Raw genomic sequence first — 14,826 nt, 5'->3', positions numbered from 1 at the left:
TCAACAAAGTAAACTAAACTAAACAAACGATCAAAATTTAAATAATATGATTGAAACAACTTCTAGAGGTAAATCAATAATTAATAATGTGCTGATGCACCTCGGTGAGCAATACAGTCTTAGATGCACATGCTTGGACTTGCTTCTGATTAGGTGGCAAATTAACTCCTCCCGAAGTGGTCCCAAAATTTGAGGAGGATGCTCTAAATTAAGAAGTCTCCGACCCATCATGACCCATAATAATGTCCTACACGTGTTCAATTGGGGATAAATCTGGGGATCTCGGGGACCAGGGCAAACTATTAACTCCGGTCTATTCGAAGAGTCCATGGTGACCATCGCAAGGTTTGGTCTTGCGTTATCTTGCTGAAAAATTTGATGTTGGAGCGTCTGAAGGTAGATATAGCTGAAGTCAGAGATAGCTGAAGGACAATGAAGATTCTTACCAGAAAAAGAACGTGTGAGCAGATATTGAACACCAGACAGATAATAGAAAAAGCAAAGGAACACAATAAAATATACCAATGCTGCTCTGTTTCATAGATTACACAAGGGTTTTCGATTCGGTAAAATGAAAACCTCCCTGGAGTACCTATATATTTCCCATTATACATAAAGCATAATGGGAAATATGGAGTACCTAACCACCTAGTTAACCTAATAAGTACTATTATTATTATCCCGGTTTTTTTATAGAGTTCTTCGCCTTCCGGTTCCCAGTTTCCAGCTTCGTCCGTCGTTCCATTCGCCAGGGTGAAGATTCCTTTCCGACATTGCCTTCTGAATGCCTCCTAGCCAGGATTGTTTCGACCTTCCTCTCTTCCTTCTTTCCCTTGGCGTCCATTTTAGAATTTGTTTTGGCAGTCTGTCGTCGTCCATTCTTTCTACATCGCCATACCAGATCAGTTATCTCCTTTGAATTTCGTATATGATGGTTGACTTACTCCCATTATATTTCTGATTTGGTCATTTTGTATTCTTTCAAGCCTTTATTTTCTAGCCGATCTTCTCCAGAAGTCCATTTCCAATGCAAGTAGGCGTCGTTCCAGGGATTTAGTAAGTTGCCATGTTTCGCATCCATAGAGCACTAAAATTTTAAAGATGGAGTTAAAGATAAGATGTTTTCTTTGATTAGATAGTTCTTTTGACCATAGGCATCGGGTTTAGGCATCCAATCACCCTTTTTCCTTTCACGATCCTTTGCTCTAGCTCTTTTTCGGTGCGCCCACTGTTCTGGATTGTTGTTCCCAAATATACATATTCCTTATACATATGTTTCTTGTTCGTTAACCATTAGATAGACGACACTGTACTAGTTGCAAGAACAGTAGAAGAATTACAACGATTACTTACAAACATAAATATTGCTTGCAAAAATTATGGCATAAACATTAATATCAAAAAAACCAAGTAGATGGTCTTCAGAAAAATCATGACACAACCAGCACATATTAGTATAAACGGCATTCAAATTGAAAAGGTATCAAGTTATAAATACTTGGGAACTTTAATAAACGAAACTGGAGACCAAAACAATTAAATAAAAAGACGTATCGAAATTGCCAGGGCCACCTTCATAAAGATGAGAAAATTCTTCTGCAACAGAGATATAAGCATCCCTCTACGATTAAGAATGCTAAGTGGCTACGTATTTAACACGCTATTATACGGTGTAGAGGCCTGGACTCTCAAACAGAACAACATAAAAAATATTGAAAGTTTCGAGATGTGGTGCTACCGTCGAATGCTGAAGATAAGTTGGGTTGAAAGAATCACAAATCTTGAAGTAATACGAAGGATAGGAAGAGACCCAGAAATTTTATTAACGATAAAACGAAGAAAACTCGAGTATTTGGGTCACCTGATGAGAGGTCATAAATACGCATTACTTCAAAATATAATGCAAGGAAAAATAGAAGGAAAACGGAATCCAGGCCGTAGAAGAATGTCGTGGATGCGGAATTTGAGAGAGTGGTTTGGCTGCACCACTAATGAACTTTTTAGGTCAGCTGTAAACAAAGTCAGGGTAGCCTAGATGATTTCCAATCTCCGATAGGAGTGGCACAAGAAGAAGAAGAACTATTAGATCTTCTACTTCAGTCCCGATGCATAAGTACTGCGTTTTGTTTCTACTTACAGAAAGGCCTCACTCTTCGTATGTTTGAAATAACCGTCTCGTCATGAATTCTAAATCTTCCTTATCCGCTGCTACTACCACTTGCTTATCCGCGAAATGTAGAGTATACAATGCTGTATCATCGTCAAGTTTAATTCCCATCCCTGAACAAGATCGTCTCCAGTGTTTTAGTGCTTCATTTAAATATATCTTAAATAGTACTAGGAAGAGGCAGCATCCTTGTCGTAATCCTTTTGTTACTGAAAATTCTTCTGATAAGGTGTTGTTTAGTTTGATTTTTGATGTGGCTTTATTGTATAGTTGTTTGACCGCGGCGATGATCGTGTTATTTAAGGAAGATCGTTCAAGAGACTGCCACAGCTTTCTCACAGGAATCGTGTCATATGCTTTTGTGAGATCCACAAATAAAATATGTATTTTCTGGCTTCTTGCAACTTTCTTTTCATTAAGTTGTGTTAGGGTAAATATGTGGTCTACGCAAGATCTTCCACGTCTGCTTGCTGTTCAATTTCATGAGGTTCGTATTCTTGCTCAATCATGTTTTTTAAGATTTTACCAAACAGCCTGCTAAAGGTACTAGTGACCGAGATACATCTGTAGTTTCCGCAGATGTCTTTTGGACATTTTTTGTGAATTGGAGTAATCCATGCTTCTTTCCAACTATTCGGGATTTCTTCCCCATAAGTACTAATAAGTACCTAATTATTATTATTAATAATTATTACTAATTATCTATAAATAATAAACATTTACTTCAGTACTGTTTATTGTGCCGCATACTGTAACTAGGAAACCATCATTTAAGATTAATTTTATTTTGCTCTCGGCTATATAAGACCAAACTAATTCATATTCAGTGAGCTCCTCGTAACTAAATTTCCCAACTATTTTCTTGGTGGAGCAGATCAAAAATGGCGTCTGAAAATTGCCGATTCAGTTATCCATCATGTTCTGTGGCAATGCAATCAGGAGCTAGGAGGGGTGTCACCTACAAATGAAAAATGATTTGATTCCCGCTGCTGTACCGCCACTCACACCCCTCGGCCTAAACCGCATGCATCCATGTCGATCCTACCACTTAAAATCCACCCTCGAATCCGTCGATTCCTCTCATTTCTCATTTTCAAATGGAAAGGGAGAAACCACAGGGGTGGAATCAGAACGTTTAGATTCCGAATACACTCTAACAATTATTTGATTATTTGGTGCTACTATAGTATACCATCGCGTTTCTACCGAGTGATGCGGTCTATAAGCTGTTTATATTACAATGCCGCCAAAAAAACCTTAGAAACTGAATAAAACACATAAATCATAAGAATTATTATTTTAATTTTACATATTAATACTTAAATAAAATTATTTAATTTGTCACATCAAGTTGATATGTTAGTTGGGAATAAGCCAATTTTGTGGCTTATTCACAACTAAAATAGTGAGTTGATATGACAAAGTACTAATTTGTAAAATTAAAATGATTTCTTCTGACTTACGCGTTTTATTTACTTTGTAAAGATTGCTTTTGTCGGTACTGTGTACATGTGCGCCTAATCACCATAATCGTTTCTCAGAAGGGTTTCCACACAAAATAAAAAGCACCTTTGTAGGCGAAATGTTTATTGTTAAGTACTAATAAACATGATGCAGATTTAGTTTGTTTACTATTATGCAAATATCACCGTTACACCGTACTCTTTTCCCAGAGTATGCGCACATATCAACCCCTCTTTTTAATTAAATTGCATTTATTTTGTTAATTATGTATTAGAGTCTTCTTTCATTCTACATTATTTATTTTGTTTAAAATGTTTATTACATGTGAATAAATATTTTTTTCTACAAGAGTTTTCTTGCATTTCATTATTTTGTGCAAATCCTTCAGGTAGATATTCACCTTCGAGGTAGACTGCATACTATAGTACAGGAGTCACCAATTAGCGGACCGCGGTCCGCATCCGGACCGTGGGCTAGTTTTGTGCGGACCGTCAATAAATTCAGAATATACCTAGTGTTTGGCAATTTTGAAAATGTTTGGCCATGAAATTGTGTACTATGTTTGGCTCAACTTCTGTGTGCGAAGCCGCTTTATCAAGAATAAACTTTTTTAAAAATCGATAGAGATCTCACTTAACATATGAATATCTCAACTCCCTAATGAGACTCAGTAGCACTAAACTCACTCCAACCTTCACTCCAAACTCACATGACAGGTTGTACATAAAAAATGTAATTTTTCTCTCTGATAATTTAATTTTGTAAAGAGTTTTTCCCCTTATTGTTATCCTTACTAATTTTGAAATTAAGTAAACTGTAATATAAAATTGTCATGTGCATTTTTTTATATTCATTTTCTCTCTACTATATGTTAAGGAGGAGTACTTTCAGATGTGCAATTAATTAAAATAATTTTCAGATTTAATAAGTTTGCACCAAACACCTTGCATTGAAACTAATGTAGAAAAGATAACATGTTAATTAGCATTTTGTACTATGATTATTTATTTTAAATTCCCCAGTTTCCTTTATACAAAATTGAAGATGTCTAAAAACTTCATTAGCATTCAAAATATAAATTCCTAACTTTTAAAATATTCCCAGTAACAATTTACAATACTGCTGTTTTCAAAATATACTGATAATAACATCAAAACAATACACCATGAATTTATATTTTATTTATTGTACCAGGAAAATTTACAGAAAAGTATACAGTAACCAAAAAACAATCAGATATTATTAGTTTTCCTTTCCATATTAGTCCATGTGTGAGGACACTACCGTATGAAAAATGTTTCTGACTCGATTTCTTTGCGGATTCCTGTTCAAAAATGTCCCCTTTAAACAAATCAGAAGGGTGCCGGGTGAAACAATTTTTTTAAGCATATTCAAAATTACTTTTTTGCATTGAAAAATGCATTTTTAGATTTCTTGGGTAATTATAAACAAAAAAGGTCTCTTGTCATATTTCTGAAAAGTTAATAGTTTTCGAGTTATAAGCGATTTAAAATCTGAAAAATGCGAAAATATGCATTTGCAATGCTTGAAAACTTTTAAGTTTTAATAAAATGACAGATCTTTTTTGTTTGAGATGACCCAAAAATGCTAAAAATATATTTTGGGGGTCAAAAAATGTGATGTTTTGAATTTGTTAAAAAAAATGTTAAACAATTTCTGCCCAAAAATTTCGCCCGGCACCCTTCTGATTTGTTTATAGGGGATATTTTTTAACAAGAATCCGCAAAGAAACCGAATCAGAACAGCCAGACACAGGCAGTAGAAATCCGGACCCCGGAAGTGTCATAGGTTTTCGAAACGGACCCCCAAAAAAACTAATTGGTGACCCCTGCTATAGTAGAACCGATTAGTTTTTAATCTTCCAATTAAATTATTTTATTTACTGTCAATATGAAAAGTGGCATTCTGGATTAAACAAACATTTTTCAAAATATGATATGGTTAAAGAGTACATGTACGATAATAATTTCCTTGGGCACAGGAAAAATAAAATAACTGGATATACAGTATGCGGCAAAATAAAAAGTATTGAAATGTATATTTAAATGTTTATGATTATTTATATATCTAGTTTGTATACATGATATAGCCTTGCAAACATTATTCACGACGACGCACGTTTCCCAATAAAACAGATGTTAGGGGGGAAATTTCCCCCTAACAAGGCCCAAAGGTAAAGAAAAAATTGTTCAAATATAAAAATATATTAGCTGACATGAAACCGAAACCACAGAAAGACAAAGTCAACCCAATAAACACGCTAGCTAGGAAAATTAAGGGAACCTGCCTATAAGTTATTATTTATGTCTTTTATGTAATCTGAGTTTATCTTTTTTATGTCTTTTGGTTGGTTTTTTATTGGAAGTTCCCCCTAAGGCAAATTTCTAGATCTGCCACTGCCTCTACCACGAAAAAATCTTTAATTCTAGTCCACAATTCCGTAATCGCAGACGGTGGATCTGTCTGACTCCTTCAGCATTGTACGCATCTGGTGGCATTAGTTCTGGTGAGTGGCAACTCCAATAATAATCGCGTAGTATTCGAAGAGACTCCCTGGCAGTAAGACAGGTTGTCCCGTCCTGCAGAAACCATTGTTGATTTTAAGCTTGGACCGTTTTCGTGACCTTTTCTGTATAACCGAAAATAGTACTCCACCATAAAAAATTTTTCTGCAAAACTGAGAACCATTCTGATGCACCTAACATTATCACGACACTCACATATGTTATAACGACGTTCGGAAAACACTCAGTACGTTTTAGGGGCTGACACATACAAATTTAAGGCATACGAATTTCAGTACTGTTTATTTTCTTATTTTACTTCTACGAAGAAGTTTCTAAAGTTACTCAAACAAACAAAACTGGAACAAGGCCACTTGCTTATACTCGATTTCTAGAGGAGTTTTGAAACAATTTCTAAGAATGTCTATCAAAAAATTAGCAAATATTGTATACGCAACCTTTAGGAATAGATATATACAACAGCACTACAGACCTTGAAGGCCCTGGCTTTCAAAATCTTGGTTATTTACCTATATCTTTTTCGCTCCCTTGCTTTTTCTCTAATTTCTCACGCCGATTTCTGACAAGTCTTGTTTTACTGCATCAAACCATTTCTTCTTTGGACGTCCTCTTCTTTTTTCCCATTTCTTGTTCCTTTAGTGTTGTTTTAACATTTCGGTTCTTTGGCATTCGTATAATGTGACCACACCAGCTAGCTCTTGGGACTCGTATTTTTGCCATAAATAACGATTTTCCATACATCCTCATTCTGCCATATTCTCTGCCGTCTCTATTCCTCGAAAAAATTTTCTGAGCAACTTTCTTTTCCAGATCTCTACTTTGTTCTCTTCCTGCTGGTTCATAATGCTTCAGCTTCAATTAGAACAGTAGAAACATGTGTAGCTGAATTTAAACGCGGTCATACACGTCTTGAAGGCAATCCATGTGAAGGACGTTCAAACAGTGCATAAACTTCAGCAGTCATAGCAAAATATAGAATATGGTTTTGGAAGATCGTCAATGAACCTAAAGAGGTTTAGTCAAGAAGTAAGAATCTTATGGGACAGGAACAGATAATATTTTGACTGAAGTTTTCAAAAAGCTGTATGCGGGTGCTGTATTCCTTAACAATGGAACAGAAAACATTCAAATGCGACATTCTCTGCAACTTCTGGAGCTGTTTAGAAAAGATAAAAGAGATTTTATGGATCGTTTCATCATTATGCAGACGACGACTTTTCACCCAACCTGACCGGAAGTCGATATTTGAACTATATTGAGTATTTATATACTAAAATATGTATATTTATTAATAGATTAATTAATTAATTAATTAACGTATTTATAACAAAACTAACGCATCTTTGGGTTTTCGTAATGCGTTATTTAGGTGTCTCGATTCCAATTACATCGGGTTAAAAAAAAGAAGAACATTGTTCCATTGGAAGCCGAGAAATTATCCAGAAAGAGCTACGGCAAAAAAAAGGTAAGTTCAAAGATTACCATTTTATTATTTATAACTTCGTCGCAAATGCCGGTCAAAGACCGGTTGTATCTCAGTATCCACTCTGCTTGTAATTCAACTTTTTTTCTTAAAAACAGGGTCTTGCCGAGTCTTTTAAAACGCAATTTTCTGAACTTAATTTAAACTATAAATTAATAGTTACCGACATATTCTATTTGTTTATACAGGGTGTCCAGGAACTCTACAGACAAACGGAGACAGAAGATTCCTCAGATAATTTTAAGACAATTTAACCTAATTCACCTGGTCCGAAAATGCTTCCTAAGAGAGCTAGAGCTCTTTGAAGATGGCGTCTTGTAATTAGTTTTTCTTAAATACCCCCAGAACGCTTCTAGTTAGAAAACAAAAATTGGTACGCATATTTATCTTCCAGAGATAAATCGATTCCATCCATTGCGAATTTCAAGTACCGGTCATAGGTGTCCATTTTGTGTAGGGCGACGGTTATTTTATCGCATAACTTTTTTGTCTTTAACTTTTAAGCATTTTTGACTCTGGATTATTAAATTGTGAGGTATTTTAGTACTAAAAGATACTATTGCTTTAAGTCGGAAGGACACGCCATTTTCTAGAAAAATCAATTTCAACATTTTTCATTTTTTGGATTTGCAAAAAAAATTGAAAACAATTTTCAAAAAAAAGGTGTATTTTACCAACGTAAAGCAAGAGTAACTTTTAGTACTAGAATACCTCATAATTTAATAATCTAATGTCAAGAATGCTTAAAATTTACAGACAAAAATGTTATGCGATAAAATAACTGTTGACGTACCCAAAACGGACGCATATGACCGTTACTAGAAATTCGCACTTAATGAAACCGATTCATCTCTGGAATACAAGTAAACGTACCAGTTTTTGTTTTTCTAAATAGTACCTATAATTTTCGTTTTTTTAAATAGAAGCGTTCTGGAGGTATTTAAGAAAAACTAATTGCAACACGCCATCTTCAAATAGCTCTACCTCTCTTAGGAATCATTTTCGGACTAAGTGAATTGGGGTAAATTGTCTTAAAATTATCTGAGAAATCTCCTGTCTCCGTTTGTCGGTAGAGTTTCTGGACACCCTGTATAATAAAAAAAAATGTTTATAATTTGAAAACATTCCTGAGTCCGCCCAAATCATCCGATTTCAATTCCATAAAATTGTGTTAGATCGTTGGTTAGATAGATGAAGTGCTTTTGAAGTGTTATATGCAAAAAAAATGTCAAACTTCTATAATAATATGGTCTAGTTTTTGTTGTGAAGACTTTCGAGATTTTCAATTAAAAAAAAAGAGTTAGATCGCAAAATTATTATGCGAAATCTATTAAATCAATTTTAGTGAAATTTGGTAGACTCTTTTATTATAGATATTATAAAGATTATAAAGATTTTCTAGGTGAATTAAGAGGGTCCTAAGTGCAATCTAAGAGCTTAAAAAACATTGAATGAGAAAAGGCTTGTTTCCGCCTTTTTGCATTTATTGCTATTTTACAGCAAGGGTAATACATTAAAACATTTTTAACCAGTCGTATCTTATAGAAAATTCAATTATGGCTATTTTGTTTAAAGACTTCATGCTTCAAAATAAATCGTTTTAGAGTTATAACTTATAAGCAAGGAAAGTAATTTTTAAATATTTTTTATTAACACGTTGGCTGCCGTGAGACACAAATGTTGTGTCTCATTTTGTTGTTGATAACAGCCGCGTGACACACCGTAGTTGTTTCAAAAGCATAGAAACGGGAGACTCGTGGCCGTAGAGACACAGTTTTTTAACATTACGACAGCAAACGTGTTAAATTCCCGACCTATTTGAGAGGGAGGGAAGTCAATTATTATTATTGAAGTTATCACACAACTTTTTCTGCAAAAGTCAGAATGCCACCTCTCATTTTTTTAGTATTTTAAAAATTATAACGATTGGTTAATTGACTCTATTTTTTCTACTTTTATAAATTGGGTTGACAACAAAAAGAATTATCAAATTTCTATAACCATTTGAAATATCATTTTAACCCACACGTTAGTTAAGTCAATCTATCGAAAAAAAGATGGAAGGTCTTTATAAAAGAACGTGATTGAGCCCAATTGTGCCCTTCATTGAATAATGATAAAAATACAATGGATATCAGTCAGTTGTAAGGTTTAACTCAACTTCGTATTTGCCATATGTCGTCGGAAATAACCGCAGGTACCCCAATAACATCTTTTTTGGCTTTTAAAAAGAACAACACTGACAAGATTTAGATCTGTAACGAAATGTCAAACTTAACTGTGAAAACATGATAGGGGACTGGAAAGATTACATACACATGATATAAAATTATGGTAATAATGAGTGTAGGTATTAGATGTTGACAGACCTAATAGGGACTATAAAATATTTTTATTATATATTATATCTGTCGAGTTTTCGAACTTATTTGTATTGTTTTCTTCTTGTATATCTCTTCACTTCTTATATTTTTTGAATGGATATTGTGACACAGCATTATAGACATAAAAACATGACGAAGACCTTCACTTACACCGCGTTGCCAAGTAAACTTAAGTGTTTTGTCTTGGTGAGCTGTTATTAACACAGTAAAATTAACACACAATAAATACTAGTCAGGCTTATTCCTCTTTTCCTTTTTGTGTAGACATGACTCTGTCTGTTTTTCAATATGCCACCAATAAGTTGTCGTTCCATCGTTTTCGTGGTCTTCCCACTGATCGTCTTCCTATTGGAGAACTGTCTCCCACCGTCCTGAGTACCTACTGTCTTTGTGGTCATTCGCCTTATATGTTCGTTTCATTCTACTCTTCCATTTCTTACCCAGTCCTTGATGTGTACTTCTAGCTCTATCCTCCAGTGTCTTACCATCTATTTTTCTAAGGGTTTTCATCTCTGAAGCTTCTAGCATTCTTTTTGTTTTCTCTGTCTCGATGGTGTTTCTGCCGCGTATATCATTATTGGTCTGTTGATTGTTTTCTAAATTTTGCTTTTCATTTCCTCAATATTTTTATTTCTCTGTTTCATTCAGACAACCTGCAACTCTGTTTGCTCTATTCACTTGACCTTCCACTCATGTTTCGAGCTTTCCGTAGTTAGTGTGATGCCTAGATATTTCGATTCAATCACTTGTTCTATTATCTGACCCTTCAGCTTCAATTTACATTTTAGTAGATTTGCTGTTTTAAGAATGTATTTTGTCTTTTTTGGGGAAATTAACATATTAAATTTTCTGGCGGTTAAATTAAATTGGTGCAGCATACGTTGTAAATCATTTTCACTGTGAGATATTATTAGTATTGCATCGTCTACAAGTTGTTTTTCTCCCATTTGGTATCCTTTTTTAGTTCTTACTTTTTTCTTATTTCATCCATGATCAGGTTGAAGAATAGAGGGCTCAGGGAATCCCCTTGTCTTCTTCCATTGCCAGCTTCAATTGGGTTAGTTAGTTCTTCTGCTACTTTACTTTTATTGTGTTATTCTGGTAGATATTTTCGTTTTGAATATTTCTAGATTATTTCTAGATTCTAGAGGTATCTCTCTTGCGTATATTAAGCGGATAACGTCCTCTAATTTGACCCTGTCAAAGGTCTTCTTAAGGTCAACGAAACATAAATATGCCAGCATGTATTCTAATGATTTCTCTTGCACTTGCCTCAATGTAAATATAGCGTTAGTGCATGATATTCCCGACCTAAAACCTTGTTGTTCTTCTGCTAGTGTTATAATTCGATTCAGTTTATTTGTTAATGTTTTGTATTCTGTTTTGTTCTATTATTTTTTAGACTAGTCTTAACGGTTTTTTGGTCAGATTAGTCAATTAGGTCAATGCTCCCTGTACCTCTCCTTCCTCAATGTTTATTTCTTCGCTTGTCCTATCTTCTGGTGTTCATTATCATCACCTCTAGCAAAATGGGAATGGAAAGTAGTCTACCCAGCTTATTGTCTGCATGTGTCTCATTTTTATTAGTTCGTTCATCTCTTTTCTTTGTCCTCAGATCATTATCCTTATTTCTCTGTGTGTTCCGTAGAAGTCGTGTTTCATCTGTTTTGTGAAGCTCTCAGCTCTTCTAGTATTCCCTTTTTACCTTTTTATTTGCCTAACGTATTGATTCCGACTAAAAGTATTCGTTTTATTTCGGATTCGTCTATAGTGGTTGTATCCCTATTGTATTTGCTGTGTTCTGTACCGGGTGCCCACTTATATTTTCCCCCATTTTAACTGCCTATAACTTCTAAACGGCTCAAGATAGAAATATCCGGTTTTCGCTGAAATGTTTTATTTTAGTAAAAGTTTTGTCTGAATGGATTGAATTTTTTATATCGCTTTCAAATACGAAAACAAAAATGGCGGATTTTTCAAAAAAACGTTGTTGACTTTTTTTAAATGAAACACCCAGTATATTTTTTTTGTAAATTGAAAGAAAGGCCCTTCACCTATCCAGCGATATAAATTTTTTCAAAATCGGTTGTCAAATCACTGAGTAATTAATTTTTAAAATGAGAGGTGCAACGTGGATATCACATACCTAACTAACATAACTAAGCAAATTGATATTATGTTATGTGATTTCCACATTGCATCTCTCATTTTGAAAATTAAATGCTCACTCATTTGACAATTGATTTTAAAAATTTTTATATCACTGGATAGGTAAATGGCCATTTTTTCAAGTTACAAAAAAATATACTGGGTGTTTTAATAAAAAAAGTCCACAACGTTTTTTTTCAAAAATCCGCCATTTTTTTATTTAAAAGCGATATAAAAATGGTCATTTACCTAAAAACTTGAAAAAACGGTTATTTACCTATCCAGCGATATAAAAATTTTTAAAATCGGATCTCAAATGACTGAGCAATTAATTTTTAAAATGAGAGATGCAATGTGGAAATCACATAACATAATATCAATTTGCTTAGTTATGTTATTTAGGTACATATGTGATATCCATGTTGCACTTCTCATTTTAAAAATTAATTACTCAGTGATTTGACAACCGATTTTAAAAAACTTTATATCGCTGGATAGGTAAATGACCTTTCTTTCAATTTACAAAAAATATACTGGGTATTCCATTAAAAAAAAGTCAACAACGTTTTTTTGGAAAATATAAGTGGACACCCGGTATTGTAAAAAGACTTTCTTCTTTTATTCACATTTTGTCTTCACTTCCTATCTAAGCGATGGGGTTTTCTTTTTTGATATTTTAGTATTCGTTACTTTCTCTCTCCAAGTGATTCTGTTGCTGCCGTACATATGTTATTTTTGAGTTTTTGCCAGTTTCCTCGATATTATTGTTTTCTTATAGTTCATTCTCAGCAATCTTCTCTGATATTATTTTTCTGACTAATTATTTTGTGCATTCCGTATTTAGTCCTTCGACTCTGATTTTTGTTTGTGTTGGTGCCGCTGTTAAACCTCCACAGAAAAACGACAACGGGGAAGACTAGCAACCACATGGATGAAGAGCATCTCTAAAGCGATTTCGGAAAGAAATTTAAGAGATGAAGACTGTCACAATAAAAGAAGTGGCGATTGAGTTGACCAAAGAAGTTACCAAAACCAAATTTTTAGTGTTTAGTCGTGACTCACATCCCGATGCAAAGCTTCAATTAAACGGAGTCCAAGTTGAGAAAGTTCACAAAATGACATATTTGGGAACTGTGATAACGGACCAACTAGATCCAGACATAGAAATAAAACGTAGAATAGCAATGACTAAAACTACTTTTATGAAAATAAAGTCATTTCTTTGCAATAATCATCTCAGTTTAGAACTAAGACAAAGAATGGTTAAGTGCAATGTTTGGTCCGTACTTTTGTATAGTGCAGAAGTGTGGACGCTAGTGTCGATCATGAACAAAATTGAAGCATTGGAAATGTGGATTCATAGACGAATGCTGAAGATACCTTGGGACAGCAAGGAAAACTAATGAAGAAGTACTAAGGAGGGTCAACAAAGATAGAGAATTGCTAAAGACTGTTAAACATCGAAAAATGTCTTATCTGGGACATATAGTGAGGGGAAGTCGATATAAAATATTACAACTGATCCTTAAAGGCAAAATAGAGGGCCGTAGAGGTATAGGAAGAAAACAAGTTTCTTGGTTGAAGAACATTCGTGAATGGCTCAGATATCAAATGCAGGATAATTATTCCATATTGCAGAAGATCGAGAAGCCTTCGCAATGGTGATCGCCAACGTCGGATAATTCTGATATGGCACGTGAAGTTGATATTGAGTTAAAAAGTTCCATTCTCATTGTAAAACAAACAGCATTGGACTGTAATCTACACATTAGAGTGTGGTGGCACAATATAAGAACAGACAACTACTGATGACTTTACTAGATATTTCCATCCTAAGATTCTTAATACAAATATTAGGTTAATCAAATATATTTCATATTAATATTTCATTAAAGAGGTTATTTAAACTTATTCGTATTATAAATATACCTTTTGCAAGATACATTAAATAGTTGTAAACTATTTTGTTCTTCTCTTCATAATATGCAATCTACAAAGTAGGTATCCTAAACTAACAATTGATATCCAGCAAATATTAAAATACAAATAAAATAAAAAGTAATCTTACCTTCATTCATAGCCATGTCCATTAGCTGTAGATCCTCGTCGTTAAGAATCGAAGAAAGGAAACCATCAGTTTGATTAATCTCAGAGGAACCATTCTGTGAGTAAAAAAAGATTAATTGTTTTTCGAATGACAGAACCGAGCGGCGACATCAAAAAATTTTGAGGTGGCGTACATGAAAAATGTTCGAAGTGCGTATACTCCAGCGGGTTTCTATATCCCCTGGAGATAAGCAGAACGGACAAAGAAAACATGCATGAAGGAATATAATTAATTTTCAGTTTGAGCCCAGAAAGTGAGTTATTGAAATACACTCATAGACAAAAAAATTGTTTACTATTTCTGTTTTAAGTCCGTGTCAAACGGTCAAATATTTGAGCAAATTAGTTTGATCAAACTTACGTAATGAAGTCTGTAATTTCTACAACAATTATAGCAGTTAGTTTGTAGCATCTCTTGGAAATATTCTCAGGAGAGAAGCTGCAGTAGAATTCCTAATAGGGGAGTGCATATAGATTTCCACTTCGGAAAAAATCAAACAAGATAGAACTTTTTCTAATTTCATTAAG

General features: G+C 34.1%; 1 protein-coding gene across 3 annotated transcripts in view; it reads right to left on the bottom strand.

The window, feature by feature from the left end:
* The window catches only part of LOC126878550 (segmentation protein cap'n'collar), a 633,197-nt gene that overhangs the window by 73,320 nt on the left and 545,051 nt on the right, over positions 1-14,826 (bottom strand). For all 3 annotated transcript variants that reach the window (XM_050641323.1, XM_050641324.1, XM_050641325.1), the window contains one exon: positions 14,261-14,354. In XM_050641323.1, coding sequence (XP_050497280.1) covers positions 14,261-14,354 — 94 coding nt within the window. The remainder of the gene's footprint in view (positions 1-14,260; positions 14,355-14,826) is intronic.

The sequence above is a fragment of the Diabrotica virgifera genome, chromosome 10 (genome assembly GCF_917563875.1).
Source record: "Diabrotica virgifera virgifera chromosome 10, PGI_DIABVI_V3a".
Classification (NCBI taxonomy): domain Eukaryota; kingdom Metazoa; phylum Arthropoda; class Insecta; order Coleoptera; family Chrysomelidae; genus Diabrotica; species Diabrotica virgifera.
Note: the sequence above shows the minus strand (reverse complement) of the source record. Positions and strands in the feature narration are given on the sequence as shown.